Source organism: Aythya fuligula, chromosome 13, assembly GCF_009819795.1.
Source record: "Aythya fuligula isolate bAytFul2 chromosome 13, bAytFul2.pri, whole genome shotgun sequence".
In the NCBI taxonomy this organism is placed as follows: Eukaryota; Metazoa; Chordata; class Aves; order Anseriformes; family Anatidae; genus Aythya; species Aythya fuligula.
In genome coordinates, this window is record NC_045571.1 from 10,764,628 (window position 1) to 10,791,906 (window position 27,279).

At 47.1% G+C, this 27,279-nt stretch overlaps 1 protein-coding gene across 2 annotated transcripts in view; it reads right to left on the reverse strand.

The window, feature by feature from the left end:
* Positions 1 to 3,263: 3,263 nt before the first annotated feature.
* LOC116494383 (gamma-aminobutyric acid receptor subunit beta-4) overlaps positions 3,264 to 27,279 on the reverse strand; it is a 62,768-nt gene continuing 38,752 nt past the window's right edge. The window contains exons 4-9 of one of the 2 annotated variants that reach the window (XM_032196255.1): positions 24,097 to 24,317; positions 12,965 to 13,047; positions 8,602 to 8,739; positions 6,853 to 7,005; positions 4,393 to 4,637; positions 3,264 to 3,833 (exon numbers count right to left, since the gene is read on the reverse strand). In XM_032196255.1, the coding sequence (XP_032052146.1) occupies positions 3,456 to 3,833; positions 4,393 to 4,637; positions 6,853 to 7,005; positions 8,602 to 8,739; positions 12,965 to 13,047; positions 24,097 to 24,317 (1,218 nt within the window). In that variant the 3' untranslated portion in view covers positions 3,264 to 3,455. Of the gene's footprint in view, positions 3,834 to 4,380; positions 4,638 to 6,852; positions 7,006 to 8,601; positions 8,740 to 12,964; positions 13,048 to 24,096; positions 24,318 to 27,279 lie in introns of both variants that reach the window. The other variant, XM_032196254.1, reaches the window with a different exon arrangement.

Here is a 27,279-nt window from a genome sequence, read left to right on the forward strand (position 1 = left end):
CTTTTGGATTGTCACTATGAAATTCTGGGCTCAATCTCTGATTGAAGCCTCAAAGAGTAAACACAGACGCCCCCATGCCTGATCTCCAGCTGCTGGAGGCCTTGGGCTATACCTGCAGGGCTGGATGGGTCTGTAAGTGGCTGGCAGGAGCCCCCTCCCTGTAGGGCTCTGTGCCCAAGCAGCAAAGAGCATAGTTGAGCTTTGCTTCACATCTGTGTGCCACTGCTGGCCTTTGGGACCAGCTGAGAGAGCTCTCAGGTGCCTAACTCCTGGCACAGTTTGTCAGGTTTCTACTACAGCTACCATTTTACCGGAGTTCCTGAGTCATCTCCCTCAGCTTCATCATTTCTTACCATGTGGCCATTTGTTCTCCCTCCAGTCTTTAACAGGCTTCTTACAACTGCCTTTTTTTTTTCTTCCTTCTGTCGTTCTGACCACCCTTTACACTGCAATCACATATATAAAGGATAAGTGTTTAGATATTTTATTTAATGATCAATCAGCTAGTTAGATTCCCCTTAAAAACCAAACCTGCTGCTAGATAGCCTCCATCTGGCATGCGTATATCCACCTACGTTATACTGTTGATGTCATAAAATACAACTTTATGACTTCCATTAAAGGTTTTAAAAGCCATTTCCAAATTAAACCCCACTTGAAAGTGTAACTTTCTTCTCTGGCCAACCTTTAACTTCCTACGTATCAGGCAGACAAAACTACCTGATTCAGCACTAGTCCTATGATCCAGCTCTGTTCACTTTTCACTCTTATTCCTATACAGACCCATGTCAACAATAAACTGCAACCACATTGGGAAAACCCAGTTTCAACAGTATCACTCAAATGTGGAAACCAGCAAGAGACTGTTCTGCAGGGCAGCTAGGAATCTAATCCTGATTTAAGAGTTGTGCTAAAACCTTGGTGAGTCCAGGGAGGCCTGGACTAAATGTGTGCATGCATGAACATGAGAGGGAGACAGAGATTGGGGATGATCAAGAAGAATGAATGCTCTACATTTATGTTTAGGATTCTACCAGTAGAAAATGCATAAAACACATTACTGATATAAAAATAACAATACTTATTACTCTGATGAGCCCTGATCCTACTTCATCCAAGTCAAGACAAAACTTTCCGTGACTTCAGTGTTACTAGGTCAGGCCTATAGTGATTCACATTTTCATAGCACTGTACAGACATAAATTAGTAAATGAGAAACTGTGCATTAGATGCATCTGTTATCTCAAAAACAGGAGTTTCCCTGGTCTCAGAGGATCACTCTGCTCTCCCAAACAATGGGATCTAAGAAAAAAGGAAGAGAATGCTTGCAGGAAAATAAAGGGATGTTTGGATTCAAGGCCATGTGTTTGTGTCTGTGTGTCTGGCATGTAAAAACCTCTATCAGGTAAGAAAAAGGTTCTCATCATTACTCCAGGAATGGCAGAATGACCCTAAGGTTAAAGTTTTGCACTTGTGAATTTATTATATTCATGGCTTTTATTAACATTATAAGGGAGATTATCAATCATAAGTGATTGCCAAAGTGGCCAATAATTCAGTGATTTTCTGAAAGTCACTGGCTCCTTTGGAAAAAAGTTGACCTTGCCATCCAAGGCCAAGTTACCCTTCTGTACCTTAATAACGTGCCTGTGGATGTAAGCTGCTACAGACTTAGGGGCTTCCACAAGCACAGACAAGCTCAGCATTTTCATTGCAACCTTCAGCCTGCCCAGTTTTTGAAGACCATTGTCTTCCAGAGGGATGATGCTCCACAGAACTCTACTGTATCCTTAGTTGCATCTTCTGCAGGAAGGAACACAGAGTCCTCTTCTCTACACTCCGCGTGTTTTAACAGACACAAAGCAAGGCCAGATAGAAGCAGTACACATCAGAGGGTGCCAGCCCACTATTTGCTTCTGAAGTTCTTAGGAAAGGGAATAGTTATCATTTCTGGATTTTTTTTCATCCTGAAGCACAATGAGTTAAACAACATCCACCCCTTCCTGCACCTTGCTGTAGGCTATGGTTACTTGGTAGACTGGAGTGTGAAGTCCCTTGTCTGGCAAAAAGAGCAGGTAGTGGGGGGAAATGGCTGAGTTTTCAGAGTCCTGTAACTGCTTTTCTCCCAAAAACTCAGTAAGAAAGATGCAGGGTGGAAATGATTAGGAACAAGCCCTCATTTCAGGACTAAACCAGTTTAGATCAGATGCCAGCAGTGGACAATGGCACCATCCCAGTGCTGATCCACAAAGCCCTCTCTCTCCTCAGCAAGTATATTTGCACAATCTACTGTCCCCAGCCCTATTTCTCTAGTACAAGCTGGGATTCCAACCTCCAACCTCACTAAGTTGCAATGAGCAAACAAAACCCTGCTATTCCCCCCAAAACACTGCCGGTTAAATGTCATCTGAGTTCTCTTTCTACAAAAGACATTACAAAACCCCCCTCCCCAGCTCCCCACCCCAGAAAACATGCTTGCACACACACATCCATATCTACATCCACACGCACACACACACACAGATGCGCCACACACACCCCCACACCCATTCACACAGGAAAAACATCTTGCAGACTCCTGAAGGTGGAAAAAGGCAACTTGCAAATGTGCCTTTGCTTTTGATAAGCTCCCTCCTCCCACCCCCCTATACCCCCACATTGCCCCTTCCCTCCCAAATAATTGCCCTGTCCTCCCCCCTTCCCAGCTCTTCCAAAATAAATATTCTTTTTATTTGTTGGTTTAAAAGATTCTTTTAGGCTTGTAAGCAAGAGAGAGGGAGAGAGAAAAAGAAAAGAGAAATCTCATAGCATGAGAATGAAAACCCACTATCTCATGAATCTATGAAAGAATAAACATGAAGGGGTTAAGAACAGCAACAGAAGAGAGATTAAAAAAATATAGTAATACTGAGAAGAGAAAGATGAAATTCAGTAGTGAAATGGAAGTGAGGATAGCGCATTAGTGAGCACAGCCGAAGATAACCTATCCCCCCCACCAGTTTTTGACTCAATTTCTTTAAATCTCCCTCCCCCCCATTTAAAACTTTTCTTTTTTTGTTGTTTTTTTTTTTCTTTTTTTTTTCTTTTTATGTCTTTTTTTCTTTTTCTTTTTTTTTTCTTTTTTTTTTTTCTTTTCCTTTTTTTCTTATTTTTTTTTTTTCTTTTTCTTTTTTACAATGATTTAAGTCCTTCAGCAGGAAACCAAAATCAAGACAAACACATCCCTCCCTGAAACCAAATCCCCTCCCATATACCCTTCTCTCCCTTATCCCCCCCAACACTCCGTGGTTCTACATGTGCTGAAAAGAGAAGAGTAAGCTTAGAATAAATCTAATGAATCAAAGGAATAAATGATAATGATAGTAAAGAGTAAAACCCAAACCCAAAAGACCACAACACTCCTGTGTTGTCATTGTCTGAGTGTCTGTCCCTATCTCTCTTGGAGGCTGCAGGCATCAATTTACATAGTACAACCAGTAAACAAGGTTGAAGAATCCAAAGGTGATTGGAAAAATGATTCGTGACCACTTGTCAATGGTGCTGACATCTGTCAGGTCTGGGATTTTGAGCTTCAGCTTAGATGACCGCCGGCGGAGACGGCAATTGGCACGGTTGCGGGCTGCGGCATGGTGGGTCAGCGGGACGTGGCGGTCCAGGGTTGGGTGGTGACCAAATCCATCCCGAGAGGCCAGCTGCTTCCGGAACTGGATTCCTGAGCCTTCAAAGGACATGACAGAGTTTCGAGAGTCACCGACGCTGCTCATCATGTCCGTGGCCAGCAGCTCGTTGTTCATCTCCAGAGTGCTGAGGAGGATGTTACCGTAGGGGTCAACCTAGAACAGGGAAGACAGAGAGAAAGGTAGCAAGGTTGTCCTGTGCACAGTGTGCACATGGCTATGCCACCAGGGATGATTTTGAACTGTTTTCTGTGTACCAGTAACAGTACTGGTTGGATTACCAGTGGGCTCTGAAGCTGGACTTATGCATTTGCAAAGGTTGTCCATCAATGCTGGTTGCCCACAGGCTGGAGCCTGTGCTTGCAACAAACTTGTGAGTGGGGCAACGTGATTTTGCCAGCAGATTAGACCAAAAACCACAGGGGTACTCTGGGCTAGACCTGTCCGTGTAAGAGGATGGTCCTGATGAGATTGGCTTGAGGATGATGACCAAATGATCAAGGAGAAAAAAATCCCAGTAATCACTGGGGAGAGATCTTTCTGGGCATCTGTCTGCAAACTTCAGTGGATCTGTGTTAACAACACAAGGGAACTGAAGTTTCTCTCTCATGATGAGGAGAAAGGCTGCACCACAGCTCACCCAGGACTGAATGAGCAGTGGAGAGACTGAATTCTCCTCCCACAATGAAAGAAGGAGACAAACCTGCTCTCTCACCCTCTTCTCTTCATAACGGTGGCGCTCATTGTTAGCCTTGCTGATCCGTTCGCTCTGTTTTTTCTGCTGCCGAGGGCCTCGCCCAAAGAATATGTAGTTGACAAAAGCGTACTCCAGGAGTGCCAGGAACACGAAGACAAAGCAACCCATGAGATAAACATCAATAGCCTTGACATAAGGAATCTTGGGGAGAGTCTCTCGCAGGTGGGTGTTGATGGTAGTCATTGTAAGTACCGTGGTGACCCCTGTAAGGAGAGGGTAGGTGTTCTGTTACCAAGGTGGGGTGGTTTCTTTAAATGCCTATCTCAGTTTCCCCATCACTCCTCCCAGCTGGACTGAACCTCAGAAAGGTTGGAAGCAATTGGGCAGAAAATTGTCATTATTCTAAGCCCAGCTGCCTAATGCAGAAAAATATATATATATAATAATAATAATTAAAAAACAAAAACAAAAAACATCAATAGTGGGAGAAAATGTTGAAGCTGAGTATCATCAGAACAATGTGGATCAACATTCCCTGGACCTCAGCTTTCCAAGTGCTCTCTGATTGTCCTTCTTTTACTCACTGTGATAGGAAATACACAGTTTTTCTCTTAGTCTCTCACTCTTCTCCCTGTTTTCTACTTCATGAACTCATTAGGTTTCCCTGGGCACTACTTAATGCCTCAGTATCCTTGACATGAATTTTTAATCTGCTTTGTCTTTCCAGTGCCATGAATATGACAAAGAGAGAAGGGATTCCTACTTCATGGCCCTCCTTTTACCTGCCTCATAGGCTTCTGTCCACATCCTTGGCTCTATACATTTGCACCTTCCTCTCACCAGCTTTACCCCTCACTACTTCAGTTATCTGTACAAACTCCTCTCATGTTTTCCTTTTTAGGCCTAGTTATATTTCCTGCATCTTAAACAAACATAATCTTCTGTCCACAGAAGACTAAACAGAAGGGATATATGACAACAGTCTTTCAATATCCAGAAGCTTTGTGCAAAAAAATAGGAGGGGGGGGAGGAAGGAGGGAGGTGGAATAGAATGTTCTCTGTGTCTACCAAAACTAGACAAATTGCATTGGAGACCTAGGATAGAGGCGAAGAAGAGATTTTTGACTGTATGAAGAGGCAAATCTGAAGGTACAGTGCCCAGAGGTGATTGCAGAGTCTACTTCTTTGGAGCTTTTTTAGGACAAGTTAGATAGAGAGCTGTCAGGAATGGCTTAGCGAGAGCTGTTGCAGTTCTGACCTATGATGTTTTGCTTCTGTCTTCTCCTTTGAATCCAGATGTCAGCAGAAATTCAACAGCTGTGCATCTCGTGTCCACCCTTCTGCTTATACTCTCACTGTGCCAGCAATGTCTGCCACGATCTCTTTTTCTTCTCTCACTGATTATACTCTTGTCATTGCAACTTACCCTTTCAATTTACCATGTTCTTCCTGTCCCCTTCCTGCTCCAGACTTCCCAAACAAGTACAGCCAAATCATCTCTTGATGTGTCTCTGTACAAACCACGCTTCCTCCGAGCCTTCACAAACTCTCTTTTCTTCTAGAGCTAATTTAAACCCTCAAATTGCTCTGTAAGACCCAGCCTCTATCTGTGCCTCATTGCTTCCCTGAGTCCTAACCCTCCTCCCCCCCCCAGCTGAAATTCTTCTCCCTCTTTGGCTCTCTTATTTCCTCTGAACTTTCTATCATGTTGCACAGCCCCATTCTCATATGCCAGCCAACCCCCTTTTCTCCTGTTCCTTCTTCAAAATCCTCATCTGCAATCCACCCCCACTTCCCTTCTGTTGCTTAAAAGATCTCTTTTTTTCTTCCTCTCGTAGGAAAACATCTCTATTTAGGGGAACATATGCTTAAGAAAAACTTGGACTTTACTGTCCCACATTTGACTTGGTTATGAAGGTCTTCAGCTACGAGAAAGTGTCTGTATAGGGCCTAAAATATCATGAAAATGTGTAATGCTACTTTCTTTATTTTCTTAAAGGTTTAGCCATTCACTCACTATACTTACTGCTTTTTGGCCATCCACTCTCAGCATGTACCATCTAACTAAACTGCTCCCAGCACACCTCTTGGCCAAGAGGTGCCCAGATTTCTCTGCTTCAGAAAACAAGTACAAACTAGAGTGAGGGAACTGGTGGGTTCATGGCATGTCACAATCTCACATGTCTGAGAAGCTGTGACCATTTATGCCTTTGTTACAGAGTCTGAACCTGCACCTACAGAAATCTATAATGTAACTTTTACTGACTCAGACTTAGGAGATAATACTTCTGAACCAAAAAAGTCACACTTCAGGATGAAAAGTTCCAGTTTGTTCTCAGAAGAAATGTTCTTCATTTGGGATAACAGCTTGTTTCGTTGCTACCTCATCAAGAAAAAAGTGTTTTCTTTCTTAGAGCTGCACTGTCTGTTCTCCCTCAAAAAACCACCTTCTTCAGTGTAAAATATAAAGATACCTACCCAGCGCCACTCGTGCAGCAGAAGCATCATAATTGATCCAGAAGGAGACCCAGGACAGGATGGTGATGAGGATAGATGGCATGTAGGTCTGCAGAATGAAGTAACCAATGTTCCTCTTGATCCGGAAACTCAAGGATAAGCGCAGATATGAACCTGTCAATGAGATATTAGAGGGAGATGTTGTCTGAGAGGTGGGTGAGGCTGTATTTATGGTAGGAGCTTGGGTTAGAAATTGAAATTTTATTTGGAAAACGTTCTCAAGAGCCAGTGATAATGAGGAATCTCTCTCTCATTAGGTTTTGCAGACTCATCAGCTTTAGGGAGGGGCTCTTCAGAGTCTGCTCAGTTGGCTCAGAATATTAAGAAGAAAGGAAGTTCTACATAAGTTACATTATTATATCAGACATCATGGGATAATGTCTGTTCAGTACTCAGCAGAAACTGCCATTATGGTACGTTCCAATAAGACATAGATGTACACAGGAGATTTTAACCCTATATCTGGATTCAGTGAGATGATTTTCCTACGTTTCATGTGCTAGCTTTTCCTCCAAACAACAATGAAGATCTGAATTGTATTTTTCCCATGCTATTCTAAAAATGGGTTATGGTCAGACTGGGCAAATTCATATGCAAATAGAGTACTGTTAGTTAATCTGTAGGTCTTTTTCCTTTTTTTTTTTTTTTTTTTTTTTTTTTTTAAGTTCTTGCAACTTCCTACTAATCTTTTAGTGAACCTAATGGGGACAGTGACAACAATAAGGACTTTTACTGTCCTTCCACTGGAGCATGGTCATTTTTACAGAGACGAAGCTGTGTCTCTCACTGAAACAACGTCCAGGCCATTCTTCCTTCTCACCTCCTTCCCTAGGCAACACAGCAGCCTGAAATATGAGTATAATTGTGGGTTGGCAGCTAAGCTAAAAGGAGAACAACATTCTTTAATGATCAAGGAGGTAGACTGGGAAAAAGGAGGTTATGTTCTCTTACCAACATGTGCCATTTGCACAGCTTGAATACAGTACTTCACCAGTCCTTTTTTTTGAAGGTCTTATCTATCTAGATTGCAAACTCCTTTTGGAGAAACACTGCCTCTTATAGATCTCTAGATTACCACTGCAATGGGACCCTGCCCCTGGCATGCCTATTGAGGTACCGTTGCAACATCACCATCTGCCACCACCACGGATGGACTTTGGCTTTGATTTCACGGCTTTCCAAAAACCATGTAACAGGTGTGTGGCTTGCTGCTTTGGCAGTGAGCTCCATGCCAGATCAGAGTGAACAGAGCAACCAAAATCCAAACCCCTCCAACTTTCCAACTGGCAGTATTTGAATTGTCCCAAGCGTTCCTTCCAGATCTTTTCATTGCAGTGTGCAGATGGGTTTCTTTCATTCCATAGACCACCTGCTTTTCAAGTCAAATATTCTTATGTCTGCTGCTACACCTACATTGCCTTTAGGAGACAGTTGCAAACCATGTAAAAATAAGGTAAAGTCTGAGAACCTTCTAAGGAGGTTCTGTTTTGAGCTCAGCTGGAGTTTTGATTAAGAAATTAAAACAACTGCATCCAAAAAAATCAAACGATGTTGATATAGCAGATGCCTCTCTTTCAAAGGAACAGGACCCTAAACTAAAGCCTAGATCCTAAGTTAAAGCCTCAGCATCTAGATCAGAGGAGCAATCACACTGACCTAGATCAGCAGAGGGTTGATGTATTTCATCACATCCCTGGGGCAGACACTTACCAGTGGTGAAGACCACTTCCCTGCTGACCAGCCTCTGCTCGATAATGGTGAACTGGGGCAGTTCTAGCACCTCCATCCCCGTGACAGCAGAATCATTTCCTTGCCAGAAGAAGACAATGTCATCAACCGTGTAACCATCTGCAGAGGTGGAGAAGCACAGAGAGAAAACCAAGCTGACAAGCTGCAGCAGATGACACCCCCATTTTCTCTAAGGTGATCTGGAAGAGGATCCAAAAGAAAGCCCACACCATCAGACAGCAAGCAGACCTCCGCCCTGCTGACGTACTTTTCTTCAGCTGAGCTTGGCAGTACAGTCCCCCAAAGAAAAGGGAAAAAAAAAAAAAAAAAAAGGTCAGAACTCCTCCTTCTGTCTAGGATTCAGGAAAAAAATGTGGGAAATGGTCCACCAAGTCTTGATTTGTGCTATATAATCTCCATGGCTAACGTGACAGGGACTTGAGCATCTGAACCAAAAATTGCACCAAACACTGCAATTTGCTTTTTATAAACTGCCTCCTTTTACCAGAAGGGGGAGATCACACAATACATTCTGATGTAGACTAGGTAAACAGAGCCTCCAAGTATTAAAAACTCCAAGAGATTAAAAAATAAATAAAATATTTACAACAGTGATTGAAAAGGAATTTGAGCATCAGAGCACCTCCTTCTTATAAATACTCTCAGTCAAAGTTTGGAGTTGGGAAGTGGACAGAGCCTCTGAGATTGGAGACTGCCTTTGCCAGGCACTGGCTGAAAGAGCACTAACAAGAGAAGAAAGGAAGGGAAGGCAGCATGGTGATGAATGCTCATCCCTTATGTTTCAGCATAATGGAATTGTTCAGAGGTTAACTCAGCTGAGGGTACAGCCTCGTGCTTTGACCCTGAACTATAGATAGCAGAGCTGCATGGGCTGGAAATGCTGAGGAGCCCACAGGCACAGTCCCAGGAGAAAGACTGCCCAGGTGCTTTGGCCTCACTGGGAGCAAGGCCCAGGGGACAAAATCATGCAGCTCTGCTCCCATTAGAGCGATAGTCACAGCCCTGCCTGTTGCCCTTGTGGGCAAGGAGTCATCTCCACTTGAAAATTAACATTGCTTTTGGCAAGCTAGGCTTTGCAGCACCGTGGCTGGTACTGGACAAGGGTGTCCTCTTATTCTAAGCAAAGAGTAGAGCTGCATGGGAGCACCTCTGTGCTCAGAGAAGCACCAACATATACACAGGCTGTAGTACAGCACTGTGGAACGCTTTGTTCAGAGTACAAACTTCACCTGTACCCACAGACAGCTTTTATTCACCACCTGAGCTGCAGCACAACAGCCAGCCTCAGCCACAAGCCCTGGCAGCAGAGGCAGGTGGCTTGCAGCACCCAGCAAGGCCAACATCCACTACAGAGAGTGGCCACCAGAGCCAGCACCAGGTTGTTAGTGACAGCAGGGGAACGAAGAGCTGCTGAATAGAAGAGCAGGAATTATTCTACCTAACCTTAAGTGCCAAGGGTTCCCCCAGCTCAGATCCGAACCTCTGAGGATGGTGTCACGCTGCAGCTCCTGAGTGGACAAAGCCCTGAGTAACCTGCTCTGATCTCATGGCTGACCCTGCTTGGAGCTGGGGGCTGGACTGGAGATACCCTGAGGTCCCTTCCAAACTGAGTTATTTGATGACTCTGTAGTGTCCAAGCCCACGTCCTGTGCTCACGGTCATTACTGCGCTTATTCACAGGTGCTAAAAAAGTAATAACAATTTTCCAAACGCTGTGCCAGATCTGCTGCTGGTGAAAATCAGTCAAGCCAGGCCTTCACCTCCTCCCTGACAGCTGCTTCTGCTCCATGGCCCTAAGTGGTAAAGCACCCAGACTCACGAGACCACAGGGATTCAGAGGCACCCTTAGGTCATCTCCCCTGCTGCAGACACGAAGGTGTCACAGCTTGCTGCCCTGCCTTAGTTACCCTGGCTTTGTGCACAGGACCTGGTGTTTGCATCTGGCTGCAGCATCTCCCAGAGCAAGGCACTAAGTGTGGAAAGAATCATGAAAAAGCAAAGCCCTCACTGCTCCCGATGCTTGATTCCGGTGGCTCAAACATGCTCGCAGCTAAAAACATCGTGTGTGAGTTTCCACCTGAATTCAGACTCTCAGACACTGGTGGTCGCTCTGTGTTTTTCTGAGGTTACCAAGCTCTTTCCACCCAGCGCTTGCCCTGCTGCAGAGGTGCACCCAGCCTGTAAACAAGTCACCTCTCCACCTCCTTTGCAGTAAACAAGCCAGGCTGAGCTATTTAAGTTTCTTACTGCAAAACATCTGCTCCAGCTTGCGCACGGTTTTTAGCATCTTTTCTCAACCTCTTCTGATTTCTCAACTTCCTTTCTAAATTATGGAAACCAAAATTAGACAGAGCCCCTTTCCCAGGCTCACCAGCAACATATTCAGAGGCCAATCGATTCCCTTCTCTGACTCACTGCTCCCCTGGTTTATATAACTGAGGCTCACTCCAGCCTTTTCTGTCAGAGCCCTGCCACGAAACCTCCAGCAGTGATGCTTGGGGCTGTGATCCCTCCATCATTTCCCCTGGCCAATGCTCGGGCAGGGACTGTCCCTCAGTCCCGTGCCCAGACCTCTGCATTTAGCTGTGTTCAGATGTATGCGGGATGTATTCAAATGTGCAGCAAGCAAGCCATGCAGGCTGCTATCTTCATCATCCACAAATTTAACAGCAGTGACTTCAAATTTACTTCCTGATCAGCAGTGAAAATGTCAAATTACAGTAACTAATTTTAGGATATCTCACAGTTAACTAGCTCTATTCCATTTATTCTACGACCTGCTGATATTGGGTACCAATCTTTTTTTTTTTTTTTTTTGTTATTATGCAATGTGAAATCAAACACTTTTTTTTTTTTTTCTGAGAAGCCATTTTTTAAAGTGATTCTAAAGGGAAAGGTTGTTCAGTCTAAAAATAAACGTTCCACTTTGATTTGCAGCTTTAGAAAGGAAAACGAAGTTTCCATTTTAATGTTAAAAAGCAAAAGAACTTTCACAAAGATAAGTCATTTCAACCTGAAATATCATAAAGTATTGATACAATGTCTTGAAATGTCAGATTAATGGCCTGTTTGTTGCCTGCCTCATCGCTTTTTTGTTCAGTCCTGGCACACAGCTAGGAGAGGGTTTATGGGGTGAGGGCTGTTTTCGAGACAGGGGGTTGGATCAACAGGCACTGCCAGCCCGGGCTTACCTCCTGCAGGCAAGTGCCACAGGCTGCTGTGGGGAAGGAGACCCCAGCTGCATGCTGCTGCTTCACAAACCCAATGCTCCCGCAACACAAAAGGGTTATTTTGGTGTTTGTTTTTCTTGTTTGTTCGTTTTCAGTGTGTTTTTTTTTTTTAAGCCAGGCATGAAAGGAGTGTTGTTCCAAAGTTGTGTGGATGTGGAAGCAAACAAAATGGAGCCCTGTGGATTTGTGATGTGCAGGAGTGTGAGAGACAAAAGCTCTTAGGAAGGGAACCATGAGTCTCTTCATCTCTGCGTAGATCTTAGAAATATTGTAAGGAAGTGTAACTTCAACTAACAAATTGGCTTGACATGTCCCATTAAGAACAAAATCGCAACATGGGGAACTGTGGGTAATTCTCTGCCTTCTGTTTTCTTGGTTGTACCGTAAACTATTCTCAAAATACGAAGGAGTGCCAGAAATGACATGCCATTAGTGCCTCCAGGAGGACCTCATTTACATCCCATTACCCACCACGCCAAGCACTGCTATCGCTGTGCATCCCGAGCGGGAGCAGGGCTGCCAGGCACGGGCAGGGCTGGGGAGGCAGCACCGTGCCTGCCGGCTACCGATGCCGTGGGACCTCTTTTATGAAAAAAGCAATTCTCTGATAATCACCACTGAAGCTGCATCATCATTACTGTGAGATCTGCTGCTCTGGACCGCTCCTGCGGGGATACTGCAGTGCATTTTTATGAGGGAGAGACCAACCTCCCTTCGCCAGAGTGGTCAGGGGAGGCTTTTCATGGGAGTCCAAGGAAAATCCAAGCAGGGAGGGGCTGTGGAGAGCTCTGGTCCCACCTCTCGTGAAGAGCAGGCTCAGCCACCAGTGAGGACAGCTTTCCAGGGCTTGCTTAGGTCTAAGGGAGGCTTTTTTACCAAAAGCAATGGTGCTTTTAGTGCCCAGCCTGCTGCTAGATCTCTATTTTCCTGGGCATTTCACCCATGAGGTCCCCAGGGAATAGAGTTTGGATGAGAAAGCCCGGTCCCACCCAGGGCACACCCTTGGATGGGGGTTAACACCCGGGGGAGGCAGCCCAGGGCTGGGAAGACTTGGCTGGGGCAGGTTGGCGCGTGGCATCGCGTGGTATACGCACAGCTCTCGATCTCCAGCGTGCAGTTCTGCTGGTCCAGGGGGTACCTCCGCAGGTCCATCATGCAAGCAGCCGTGGTAGTGATCCTGAAAGAAGGGGAAAAAAATAGGATATATATTTTTTATTATTATTATTACAAAAAAAAAAAAAAAAAAAGAAAAAAAAGAAGGAGAAATGAAAGGCAGACGTGAAAGTCAGGCAGCATTTGGGGCCGCTGTTTCCCTGGAAACCAGGGAGAGCCGTGGTGGGAGGGCGGGAGGGAGGTGTGCGGGGGGCTGGATGCGGCTCACCCTCAACTGCATGGCTTAAAACCTTCGTGACTCACGTCAGCAAGGCAGTGTCTCTATTAGCAAGGTGGGGAGGGATTTGTGTTCCTCCTCTGTCTCTCCAGGAGAAAGACAAAGAAACTGGGAGTAGGCAGAGCTATGGGCAGAGGGGGAGAGACATGTCAGGTTATTAGAGTGAGGCAGAGGACACATGTCCATAAACTGAAAATGCATCAATTAAATTGCCTGGCCATGACCTAGGGGGAAGAATGACTGACCATGTTTTTCCCTTGTTCTCCTTCCCAAATTGCCTCAAGAACCCCACTGCAGTCCCAATCCTTCCATTGTACCTACTGCCCTCCTGCTCCTGGACCATGAGCTGGCGGCGCTGCTCACAGATTCACTCTTGTGTGAGTGATTTTGTGAGCAAGATTTGCCTGACACATGAATGCACGTGTGCACATCTCCTATAAAAATAAGTACGGGGAGAGGAAGAGGGTTGGTGCTGCTTTGGGGGTGTCAGAGCCACTCAGTGCCCATGGAGCGCTCACACGTGTGCAAGAAGGGTGCTTGTGTGTTACAGAGAAGCGTCGCTCTCTGGGATGGGGCATTTTGCAGTGGGGTAGATGAGGGAACGGGTAGGAAGCAGGCACAGAGCAGAACAGCCGCTAATTTACCAGCCCTACAGTTAGCAGGCTGCCCCCATTTCTCAAATATATTGCTCCCCTCACCCTTCAATGCAGTTTTCTTCCTATGCAGTGTATGTGTGCAGAGTGCTGAAGAGAGGGGAGAGATTGGTGCATTCCCCCCCCTCTTTTTTTCAATTAACCATCTGGAAGGCATTAATCAAGCCACACATTTTTTACTATGTAGGCATAACCAGTGAACTGTTAACAAGAAAGCTTTATCTTCTGAGCCCTGTGGCCAGGGAGACAGAGAAAAGGGGGGGAAAAAAAAAGACAAGGAAGCAGAGAGGATGAGATGGCGAACCAGCAAAAGAGAGAAAGCATCAATGAAAGAAAAAAGGAGAGCAGAATGGGGAAGGAGGGGCAGGAAGGGTGAAGCTGGATGGAAAATTGGAGGGGGGGTGGTGGCAGAACGGGGGTGCAAGCACCCGTGGGAGAGCACAGCCCGGGGGTGCTGGGGTGGGGGCCAAAGCAGGGCGGGCGAGTGGCCCCGCGGAGCTGCTGGCTCTTTAAGAAATCTCGTGTGCTAAATTTATCTCTCTGCTGTCTGTGAAGACTGTTTGTAGGAGATGAAGCCTTGAGGAGAGCCTTTGCCACTGCCTGCCGTGCTATAAATAGATCCGAAGAGACGGAGGGAATTTATATATATCCTCGCTGGGTCTAGATACAACACTGCAACTGCCCTCTCTCCAAGCAGGGGGCCCGGGCGAGCTCTTAACCCTTTTATCCATAATGCAGTTGGGGTGGAGGAGAAAGCACAGGGGGGGAGAAGGATGACAGGGCAGGAGCCACGTACAAATTATCACCGCGGCGTTGGGACTGCACGCATTGATCTCACAGCCGCCGGGTTCGGCACCTCGGGGAGGACTGCAGGCAACCCAACACCTCTCCTACCCCTGTCCACCTGGGCACGGGGGACAGCCCCAGGCACACCTGGGGGAGCCAAACTTTGCCTGGAGAGCCCACGGTGGCAGGTGCATGGTCCATCCCGGCCAGGCGCAGAGACCAGGGAGTCACGGCCGGGTGTGAGTCATCCCCTGTGCCGCACACGGCTGTACTGTATGCATTATACCGCACCCCTGGGAAACAGCGGCGACAAACGCGCTCTCCGATTTTCCCCTAAAGTGTGCGATGCAAAAATGGATTAAATGAAAATTTTCCACCCCATTTGTGGGACCCTGCAGGCTAAAACCTTTCTGCGGTGTCCATCCCTGAGTCGCAGCCTGGCTGGCAAACGTGGCTGCGCTAAGGACATCCAGGGGAAGCCTGTTCTGGATGGAGAGGGACCCTCGTGCCTCTCGGCAGGATTTGTTCGTCACCTGCAGTGCTGGTTGGAAATGCAGAGCACGACACAGTGAGCTATGGCTACCACACTCCATGCGCCAAATCCCGCTCACACTAACAGCCAACATAAATCCAGAGCCACTCCAATGATTTTTGCAAGATCACACCAATTTACATCAGCAGAGATTTACATCAGAGCAGGATTTATCCCTGTTGATTCAAAAAGGAGAGAACTTCAGGACAGATAGGACAGAAAGGAGAAAAATGAGATTAAGAGGGCATCAGTCCTTAAAAATCAGATAAGAATTTCTCTTTCCTTCAAATTAAAGGGTGGGCACATCCACACTGCACAGCTCAGCATCCAACAGAGATACCACAGCTGGCTCGAGGCCCCAGGCTCATGCTGACCTGCCCACATAACAGTGCTGGGACAGGTGAGGACTGGGACCAAGTAAGCACACAGATATATTTTTTTCTATTTTTCTAGCAGAGAAACACTGGACTGCAGCCACTTGCTTGTCTGGAGCATTTTAGCTGCAGTGCTGCACCCACAGCAAGGGGCAGCCAGCAAGGCCATGGGCACTGGCACTGTGGGACCACCTGGGTGTTTGGCTCCTGCAGCACAACTAGGTGGGGAGCAGCTGGCCTGAGGTGCTGGGTTCTGTCTCTGGGCTTCCTAAGCCTTAACAAACCACCCTTCTTGGGATAAGAAAAGTGGCATCACAGAAAGGAAAGAAGGATGTTTAATTATTTATATATCGGACCTCAAAAAACATCCTGTACCCCAACAGCCCTTTGCCATACCCTGCTCATGCATGACCCACAGCATCACTGCTCTGTTTGCCTGCTCCCAGAAGACAGAAGAGTGATGATGGCACGAGTGGTGATGGGGGAGGCAGGGGCAGGGCTGAGGGGCAGGAGAGCACATAGTGCAGGACAGGAGGCCACCGGGGTAAGGGAGCGGAGGGGTGGGATCAGGGGAAGCAGGGGGTGAAGGAGCTTGGGGAAGGAAAGCCAGAGAAGAAGGAGAGGTTAAAAGACAGAAAGCAGAGTGGATACTCATTCTGTGTGAAAGGAGATGAGGAGACAGAACAAACCATCACCCTGTAAACAGCTCTAGACAGAGTGCAGTGCCCGGAGGAGACATGACCCAAGTGGAGCAGAGCAGGGAGTGTGGGGCCAGAGGGGATGCCAGAAAAGGGTGCCACCTTCCCCGTGGCACTGGCAAGAGGTGCTGGCTCCTGGCCAGCCCACATCTTCCCTCTCCCTACCCCCTCTCTTGCTTCTTTACCCACCATCCCTCCCCTTTTAAATTCAAAAATGTGTGTGGTGTGAATTCCATCTGCTCTGATGGCGATTCACAGAGATGCTGCCCATCAGAGGGGAGAGGCTCGTCTGCCCTTCACACGATGCTCTCAGTGAAGCATCCAAGCCTGGCCACCACCACCCGCCACCTCCAGCTCCCCTCTCCTCCCTCCATTTCTGTCCCCTCTGCAGGCCTCCAGGTCATCCCCCTCGCATCACAACCTTCACACTTCCCACAAAAAAGACATCTTTGTGCCCTTGCCCTAATCATTGCTCCTCAAGTCTGCAGGCTTTCAAAGCAGCCAAGTCCTCAGTGCCCTCCCTGCTACTCTGCTGCACAGCTGGCAGGCAGTCCATCAAGGGGAGACAGGGCTAGGGAGAAACCACTGTACATTTCCAAAAAGAAAAAGAAGGGACGTGCATTCATGAGTTGTCAAGCAGCTCTGGCAGGCTGTGTGCTGATGGATATCCCCCTGCTCTGCCAGCACCTAGCAGATCCAAGCAGAAGCTGAGGCAACACAGATGCCTTACCATGGAGAGTCCTTCCGCCCCCGGGGAGGTAGGGATCATTTCGAGAAGGACAGCCACAAAACTCCGAGTCCCACCAGGTAAGTGCTAGGTCTCTGTTACAAGGAGGCGGCGATGCCCACCTGGCACTGGTACCACCAAGGCAGAGGCAGGCATGGAAAAGCAGTGCAGCCTCAGCCTGCTGCCTGCTCTGTGAGCAGCAGCATGGGACCATCCCACCACGGCTACAGCTCCAAGGGGAGAGCTCAGACTCCTGCACACCACCAGCCCTCCGTGAGTTCTCTGACCTGAATGCCACCACCCTTTTCATTCCCTTCCCGATCCTCCTCATCGCTGTTTACTTATTAATGGCTTCTTCTGTCTTATTTAGATTGATTATATAAGTTCAAATACAGAGCGCTGTGGAGCTCCCACCTATTAAATCCTACCCTCTCCATCTCCCTCCTACCCTGTTGCTTGCCTCCTCCACAGGAGCTGTCCCTTCAGCTCCCCAGGTCTGATCTCCCTGTACCAAACTTCAGCTCTGGAGGCCCTCAGCCACTAGTTCATCCTCTGGATCCAAGCAGGTCCAACCTCTCTAAGGAGGGCTGGGTTGGAGAGAAGCAAAGACATTCACCTTTGAGGGGTTCCTAAAGCAATTAGGGTCCCTTTCTCCTTAAACTCATCCTTACAAAATGACATACTTCACTGTTTGCATCATAACTATGTGTATATCAGTGAACTAAATGTGCCTGAAACTGGTTTCTGGGGTCAATGTTAAGTGGTACTGGAACAGCATGTGCCTACACTTACAGTTTTGTCTGTTTTGCAGGTATGGAGTAAGTTTCGTCATCCATGGACTAACACAAATATTCAAACACCCTCACAGCTAAGGATTTAAAAAAAAAAAAAAAAAAAAAAGTTGAAGTTGTTGGTTGAAACCTTTTGGATTTCAGATTACCTGAGAAGCTGAAGATGCTCCTGTCCCCAGTGATACAGACACCCAAAGCTCAATTTGTAGCAATGAGGAGAAAGCACACAAGCAGCTTGAGTTTCACAGGACATGTGCAGACCCCCCTCAAGGGATAAGTTAGACTTGTACTGGGATTCTGATAACTGAGAGTAGAAGGAGAGGCAAAATTGCTCTTTTGCTGAATGTGGGAAAAAAATGAAATCGAATTTTTACTCTGTACATTCTCAGAGTCAGTCATAAAAATCATGCTGGCAAATGTCACCTTCTGCCTGGCAGTAAGCACAAACTTTGAAGGGCCTGGAGGGATTTATAAACCCATGGTGGATTTTGCCATTCTTTTAACATGGTCTGATCTTTGCAGACTCCTGGAGGTCATGTTAGAACCAAGAGCAAGGCAAGGATATGGAATATTTTCCCCTTGTGTCTGCTGGCCTAAAACCGACTCCATAAGTCCTGGCACAATCCTGCTAAGGTCACTCTGTTTCCAAAAGCATCTGTGCTTGCATAGGCATCCTTTGATAAACAGCAGTATGCGCTGCAATCAAATTAGACGAGGAGAAAAAAAGCTCTTCTAAACTAGTATTCAGGGTACCAGTAATCGAAATCAACCTGTTTTCCACCCTGGGAGAGGAAAAAGCACGTGTTTTCAGGGGATAGGAATTGAAGTGTGGATGCAGGCACTTCTGTGCCTGACTAGTGCTTCCAGCTAAGTCCCTCATTCTGGCCCTAGAAGACCAAAATGCACATGGGGATTTGTCAGGTTCCTAACTGAACTCTCATTTCCCCTCACCCACTGAACAAACCCTTCTCCCACACCCAGATCTCTGAACTGGAGCTGGGTGGCGTGAGCAGTGCAAGGCTGCAGCACCAGCTTTGGAGCCCAGCTGGGTGGACACGAGCCCAGCTGCTTACACCCAGGCTGCCAAAGGAAAGATTTCTGTTGCCTTTGCCTAACCTGCGGAGGGAGCAGGCAGAGCTGCTAGAGGCAGGGTAGAGACTGAATCATCTCGCACATTTCCAGAGAAACCTCTCTTGGGGAGGGAGGGGGAAGCAAAGAGAAAAACTGCAGATTTCTTCTCTTCTGGCCTGCAAGATGGAAGGAGAAAATTGCTGCTCAGGGGTCTCAGTGTAGAGAATACTGCTCAGTTATAACCTGCCAGGTCCCTACTCCATAAAAATCAGAGAACACCCATAGGGAGAGCAAGGACATGTCTGCAAACAGCAGGCTCCGAGCGAGACAGGAGAGAGAGAACCCTTTATACCAACTGGAGAACCAATAATCCCAGGCCTGAATTTGGGGAATGTAATTCAGACATAGCTGGGTCCTGGTCAAGAAACGGGCTGAAAATGGGTGCTATAAAGAAGATGAGCTCCAGCAGAGCCCAAACCATGTTGAGCAGGGAGGGCAGTCCCAGAGGCACGACGCAGCAACCTGCTGGTGGGTGAGCGGGTGGGAGGGATGCTGTATGTGCCTCAGCTCACCTGGGTCTCTGCCCTGCATAAGGTGAGCTACAAGTGGTGCTCGGGCTGCTGCCTGGCCCAGGAGTGGGTCAGTTTGCTGTAGTGCAAAGGCTGACACCCCCCAGGAGCAGCTACACTGCAGGGAGCAGCTGGCTGTTGGGAACTTAACCCTGTGAAAAGCAGAAACCATGTGCTGCCAAAGCAAATATATCCAGCTTCACTCGGGTTTAAACTGCAAGTGTTGAGATATCTGATCTATAACAGCTCTCTCCGCCTTGCTTCAAGCCCTGAACAGGCATTTACACTGATGGGGAAAGCAGGGGTCTGCGTTCCCAATGGGCTCAGTGCCCTGCTGTGCCTTGGCTCCTTTGCATCTACACAAACTGCCTTGTCTCCAAACCACACCTCACTGCGGTGACTATCATGGGCAGGAATAAAAAAAAGAAAAAAAAAAAAAAAAAAAAGAAAGCAAAACACACGCACACCCCCACCGCTACACCACCTTCGCAGGAGGAGATCCCTCATTCTCCCTGCACAGGATTTAGTCTCCGTCATCAAATTCCTCTGCAGTTTTTCAGTTGCTCAGCTCACATCGCCTGGGCTCCTTGCCAGCCAGGCGTTGCATCTCGCTCGCTGTCCACTCGGCTCCGCGCCTGCTGCCCCGCGCCCCGGCCCTCCGCTCCCCCGTGAGCACAGGGATGCTGAGCTCCTCGAGGCACCTGTTCTGCTGGAATTCAGTTTGGTCCTTAATTGGAACGAAATCAAATAGCTTCGAGATTTCCCCGAAGGGTGTTTTTAAGCCGGTTTCAAATGCGATTTCAAATTACCATATGAGGATTTCAGCATTGTTACAGCTATTTCTATTTTTAGGTCTCTGGAAACATAGGAAAATACTGACGACATCAACATTTGATGAATGTTAACTTGCTTCACTACCAAATGGAAACTGCATAGTCTAGAAAAGGAAATACAGATATCAGACCATAATGTATAGCCTATATGTGTGCTAATGTAAAGCTTATTGAATATTATGGCAGAGGTAGGCTAGACAGTCTCTGGGGGTTCAGAGAAAGGCTTCGATGTTTCTCCCTATAACTCTCAAATTCCAGCAGTGGTAGTGCAAGCAGCATGAAATAGAGAGGGAATTATTGACATAAGTGAAAAATTCCCTGCATAAAATTAGGATTGAAACATCAACACTTTGAAACATTTTTTTTTTTCTTAAATGAAAAATTTCTCCCTATTTTTTTTTTTTGTTTAAAATTTGATGAAACCAATGCAATTTCTGACAAAAAGCCATTAGGAGGAAAAATGCATTAAATCCAGCTGGTTCTACACAGCTCTTCCTCAATATCTTATCCACCTCCCTCCCCTACACCAACAGTTGACTGCTTTTCATCTTTGTGGGCAGCTCCTTTAAGCCTCCCTTCCTGTTGCAGCCTTTCCTCGTTTCTTTAGCACATTCCTTGCTGTGTGCTCCAGGTGACCTCTCCCATACTTTGCAGGTACCTTTAATCCCTTCAAGGTATCTGGGGGTCAGAGGAGTGTAGACACAACCCCACCTCACCACCTTCCATCTCCTAAAACCCCGCTGGCTCTGCTGGGTTTGCATCCTCCCACTGCAGACCACACATCCTCAGCTGCTTGGAGCATCCCCGGGGCTGGATCTGGGCTCCAGACCCCGGGATTTGGGCCATCTGCTAGCTTGGAAGGGACGGAGCTGGGAAACACCAGCGCTGGTCCTGCAGCCCAGCGTCGCCTCCCCGACGCAGCCCGTGGCTGTTTATGCATTCCTTTTGTCGGAGATCTGGCAACCGGCTTTTAATCCCAGCCCAGTGTGAATTAATTTTGGAGTAAGCTTTTGTATCGAACGCTTTTCCTAAGATGTAGCTGTATTACATCTGCTGCACTCCCTTCATCCACTAATTCGTTAATTCTATCAAAAACAAGCATATGCTTTTCTGACATGCAACTTCCACAATGGAGCAGAGCGGCAGAATAAAGAGCTTCATTTACTCGTGGAAACAAGTTATCTGAAGCTTGATCTTGTCCTCACTGAAGTCAAACGAAATACCCATTGACTCCATGTGAGCTAACTCGGACCTTGTGGTCTGATCCGGGGTTTGAGCCTGATCCTGCCTGAACACTCGCTGAAAGCTGGGGCCTGCCAGGGTGTCATCCTCCCCAGTCTCTGACATCAGAGGCTGCTGGAAAGAAAAATGACTGTTGTGCCACAAATAGCACGATTGAGTCACTTTGCTACAGGATCAGCTCAAAGGAGGGGGAAGCGACTGGTGAGAAGGTAGCAGGAGAAGGAACAGAGCTGTGGCATCTTGCCTGAGGAAAAACAAATAAGCAGGTAAACAAAGGAAAAAACAAAACAAAACAAAAAAAAAACAACAACAGAAAATGCCTCCTTTGGCCTTCTTCTATCAAGGCAACTCCATTTTAAAGATCCTTCCAAAAATGCAAGAGAAGACAAGGCTTCATAATGCAGGAGAAGGACCTGCACTTTCTTTCCTGTTTGCAGAGCAAGCATGGGTGTATTTGTACCAAGATGAAGGGAGCACAGGTGAATATCCAGACCATTTTCTTACCTGCTTGCACCTGCTGTGCATATGTCTATGTATTTTTGAATACGACCACAATCATTTGCACCTGCAAAACTGCACCTAGCACTTTGCTGTCAGCAAAATCACAGGTGCAGGAGTCAGTCCAGACAGCAAGCCTTAAGGAAAGCACTGCCCATACCACTATGGGTAAATCTAGAGGGACTTCAAGCATTCAGGGCACCTGGCTTGTTCCCTAGTGCCCCGGTGCTTTCAGGGCAGTGAAAGCCAGCCACCCTGGCTGGAGGCACAGTCTGGGAAGAGCAGTTGCAATTGCTCAGTGCTTTGTTTTTGCAGTTGCCTTTTTCTCCAGGGGCAAGAGAGCAGCTTCCAGGAAAACCAGCCAAAAGTTAAAACAACACAGGTGGCTCTTACTATGGCCCTAGAAATAACAGGGGCAAACAGCTGTCATTTTCTTTCTTTTGGCTTGGATGCAGTTTTCCTCATCTCACCCAGGCCCTGTCTGGGAGGGAGCTGAGCTCCCCCACCCGCAATGCAGGGCCCCACAGGAGGGCAAGGGCAGGGATGGTGCAGGAGGTGCTCAGACAACAGCCTGGCCCTGCAAACCCTCCATGGACTTTCACTGCTTGGCAGCTGGATCCACACTGCTTGTTGTCAGAGCTGACTAAATGGCAGCTGATAAAAATACACGAGTATTTCTGCGCCATGCGCTGCGCAGGTACACGCTAAGGGTGCCCACCAGCCTGGGGGAGGCAGCTCCGTGCTCAGGTGGGCTGGCTCAGCAGCCTGAGCCTCATGGCACTCTGTGCCCCCTCCTTCACGACAGGCTGGAGCATACCCCTGCCTGTCCCTTAGCACAAGCATTCACTGCTTCTTACAGCTCCCCAGAGCTCTGCCATAGGGAAACACTGGGCACAGCCACCTTGCTGTCCTAGCAGGATGATGTCCTGTGCAGCCTCCTACTTTGGTGTGCCTACATCCAGCCCCACCCTCCCCCAAACAGCCCTGCTACTTAAAAAGGAAGAAATCATCATAGAAAGTCAGTCCTTGCCACAAAACACAAAGCAGCAGAGGAGCTGATACTGTAAATGGGAATGGTGGGTGTACCCTCTTTGAAAAAGAAAGGTCTTTCCTCCCCCTTTGCTGCACTGGGACGTAAGCCCAGAGCTGCTATCACAATCATTTGTGAATGTGGAGGCAGGTCTAAAAGCCAGCTGTGAATTTTGGTAGTCAAAAAGGAGCAAAAACAACAACAACAATAAAAACAAAGAAAACACACTAGGAAAACAGCTCAAAGCAGACAAATACAGGATTGGGGAAATCATTGCTTAGATTTTACCTACAACATCCAAAAGTGCACACTTATCTACAGCTGCAAACTTCCCTTTTAGCCCCCTTCTTCCTCCCACTTGATGTTCCTACCTGCCCTGGCACCTCTACAGATCCAGATATCACAGCGAGGCCAAACTCTGTCACCTCCCCTACAAACAAACACACTTTCAAAAAGCCTTTGTACTTGCCAGTAAATTTACTCCAGACACCATAAAAAGCCTCCTCGCTGAGGACCATTCCCCTACTAGATACCAACTTTCAAAGCTCAATTATCAAAATTGCTCTGGTAAAGAGACTTTTTTTTTCTTTAAATGGTACAGAAACGTCTACGATCTCATACTCAAAAATAACTAAAGTGATTTTACTCAAGTGCTACAGGTATTCAGCATTAGATACCAGAGTAATGAAGTCTCATCACCATAGGCCAAACTTGCAGAAAATTATAAGGAACTGAAAATGAGTGTTTCAAATGGAAGTGTTATGCAACACGAATGACAGTGACCTGAAACACACAGAACCAACTATTCCCATCTCCAATATTTGTCTACAGCACTACAGGGAACTTCAGAGACCTGAAGGAAACAACCAGGTCTAGCTTGGAGAAAGAGCAGGTGCTTAAACCTGCACAACACTTCAGAATCTGTGTAGTCAGTGTGCATGAAGAAAATACCAGAAACTCTTTTAAAATGGAGGAAATTTAGACGAGGCATCTTTCACAGCCACAACCAACAGGAATTCCCCTCCAACTTACCTCAGGCCATATAGGACAGTCCCATCAGGATGGAGCCGGATCATGCGATTCTTCACGGTCACTCCATGCAGAAAGGACTTCTTGTCGTTCAGGAAATAGGTGTCAGGCAGCCACAACTGGTCAGCCACCCGATTGTCCAGGGTCAGGTTGAGAGGAAGGTCATTGTATGCCAGGCGTTTGTCCCGCCAGCTCTGCTGGAAGTACATGGTGATGGTGTAGTCCTAGGAGACAAACATGCTAGTGTCACAGCCTGGCCTCAGGGCAGGGACATAAAGCAGTCCAGTCCCCTCCTGCCACTGCTGAGACCTTTGGTGGGTCTCCACATTTGTTGGCACCCAAATGTTTGCGTCTGCACCTCCACCACCTGAAGGGACTCATTTTGCAGAACTGATTCGTTCTGCAAAAATGAAAACAATACGCTTGGTAAAGTCCACTTTCATTCTGAGCAGAAATTCAGGACATTCCCAAAGGCACACAGAAAATCTCACCTCTAGCCCAAGGATTCAGAGTCAACCCCGGCCAACCATGACAAACTATTAGCACTTGCCCTGGTGTATGAGCTAAGTTGGGAGTTCAGTGCAATTCTCAGAGAGGGACATATGTGGAGGAAATCTGTCACCAGTGGAGCATGATCCGCTGGGTAAAGGGCAGTTCCTTCACCGTTCCCAGCAACCACAATGCCATACGTCTCCTCTTCCTTTCCTGTTCCACAGTACAAAGCTGAAGCTTAAAAGTTCTGCTGAGTCAGGACTTTTCCAAAGGGCAGGGAGAGCTGCTTTGTAGCCTACAGCTGCAGCTTTGCAGAACAAATTCTAGATACTGCACAGTAACTGCACATCCCGGGGAGACCCAGAGGCCCCAAATCAGCTTTTCCACAAAGCCAGACTGTGTTGTAGCACTGTGCTAGAAGTACAATCATTTCCTCTCAGATAAATGAGTAGTACAGGAAGGGGTCTTGTACACATCAATGAAAAAATCTTCTCACAACAGGTCTTAAGTAGGCTAGGAGCCAAGATTTTTTTTTGGGTAAGACAGCTAACAAGATGTAGATTAGGAAGTGGGCAGGGTAAGCAGCGCTCACAAGTCTTGCTGATAGCAGCCTTACAGAAGCCAGTAACTTTTCACAAGTCCTTAAATAAAAAGCTTTCTGCAAATGCATGCAAATGAACTGCTGGGGCCAGAGACACGTTGTTTCTTCCTAAGCAGATACTTAAAGTGCCAAAGGAATCCTCCTGACCATGCATGAGGGGCATTTCTGCTCTGCATTGCCAGCTCTGTGCCAGGGGCTGGCAAGGACCATGCTCATGCACTAACATCTGGGCTGAGCAGAGAGGCATCCTGCCTGCCCGTCTTCTCCCACTGACTTTACTCAAAGCCAGGTTTGAGTTAGCACCTCTGAAAACAAGCTCAAATAATCCCACAGTATGGGTATGCCAGCTTTCGGGTATCTAACTATGATTCAGAAATCCAGACCCACATGCGTATCTGAAAGGTCATGGAGCGAACCTGTGGTGTAGTCTGGATACAAAAGCTATATCTGTCACCTTCTGTATTATATTGGAAAGAGCAAAAACACAGTGACAGGTTTCTGGCCAAGAAACTGTGTTGCTTTGCTTTTTAAAGGATTGCTAAGCTCTTGCTTCAGAAGCCTCACAGTCCATCTCTCAGGGACACCAACATTCTCACTTTGGTCAAGACCCTGCTAAGGAAAATATTCTCTCTGGTTACCCCTCCCAGTGACTTTGGACCTGCATTGCAGTATGAGCAGAGCACCTGAGTTTCTGGAGCCTCTCACCCCACTTGGTACCCAGCTCTCCTCTGTGGGACAGGCAGCCAGCGATGCACCATTTCCATTCTATTTATTTACAAGACTTCCATGCTGCCTTGCAAGGCACACCTCATGGCCCAGCTGCATGCAGAGCTGTGCTCAGCACTGCAGCTCCCATTCAGCCCCTCACAAAGCTGAGATAGCACCTGAGCCTGCTGGAAATCTGCTCAGCGTGACCATCCCCATGGGACACCCCTTCACATGCCTCCACTCACCCTGCTCTGCCCAGCAGCGGAGAGCTGTCAGCCCCAGCTTCCCCTCCCTGCACCTCCTCCATCTCAGGTTTTGCAGAAGCTTTACTCCCTCTCTCCTCCTCCTCCTCACTGCATGATGCATCCACAAAGCAGAGGTGAGAGCAACATGTGGAGCAGCAGGCACTCACACTCCAGAGCTGCTTCCCCGCGAGGAGAGAGGACAGCTCTCTCAGGGGCTAGGAAAAGCCCCAGAGAACAACGAGGAGCTTACCTGGGGGCCTCACATGCTAAAGTGACAGTGCATCCTGCCAGCTACTGAGGACAGGGCTGTTGGCATACATCTCTAGGCAAGATGAAGAGACTGATAACTACAGTATTTTCTGAAACCCAGCAGAGACCCAAAAACAAAAAAGATGTAAGAGGACACAACAGTAATCAGCTGAAATGTTGGCACAAGAGAGGTATGGATGGAGGAAGACGTTTCCTGTAGAACCCCAAAGACAATAAACACAGTGATACATCAGCATACAGGGCACACATTATGCCCAAAGTGATACTCTTACAAGTGTGCTTGTGCTCATTTCAGAGACAGTGGTACTGTGTCAGACCAAAAGTCATCACACATTAGCGTTCTGTCACCAGCACCAGTCAAGAGAACAGAAGGGAGAAATATAAGAAAAAATGGGGTCTTTGTGTTGCGATACTTTATTCTGCAGCTGTTTCAGGCTTAATGATCTCCTGAGCCAGAGCTGATACGTTCTTAATTGGAGATACTCGGTTTCTCTTCTGAGAGTTTGTCTCATCTCAGAATATCTCAGCCTTTGGCACCTGCAGCCTTGTGGTAGGTAGTAAATTCTACAGTTTAGCTCTCCACTGTATTTACATCACTTAAAAATAGGTACAGATCAGACTTACTCTTATCTGATTCCCTGTAGTGGCTGTATTAAGTCAGTAAGTAATCATAACCCTGTGCTACTTAAGCTTACAGAGTCTCACACTTTTAGGTAGTTGAGGGTTACTGAGCAGTATACAAATAAGTAAATATTCAAAAATAGTATGAAGGCTCTGACAGAAGCAGGAAGCAGCAAAGGGGAAATAATTTTTGCACAGGTTAAAAAACAAAACAGCTGTACAATTAGAGTATCTGACTTTCAGCAGCGG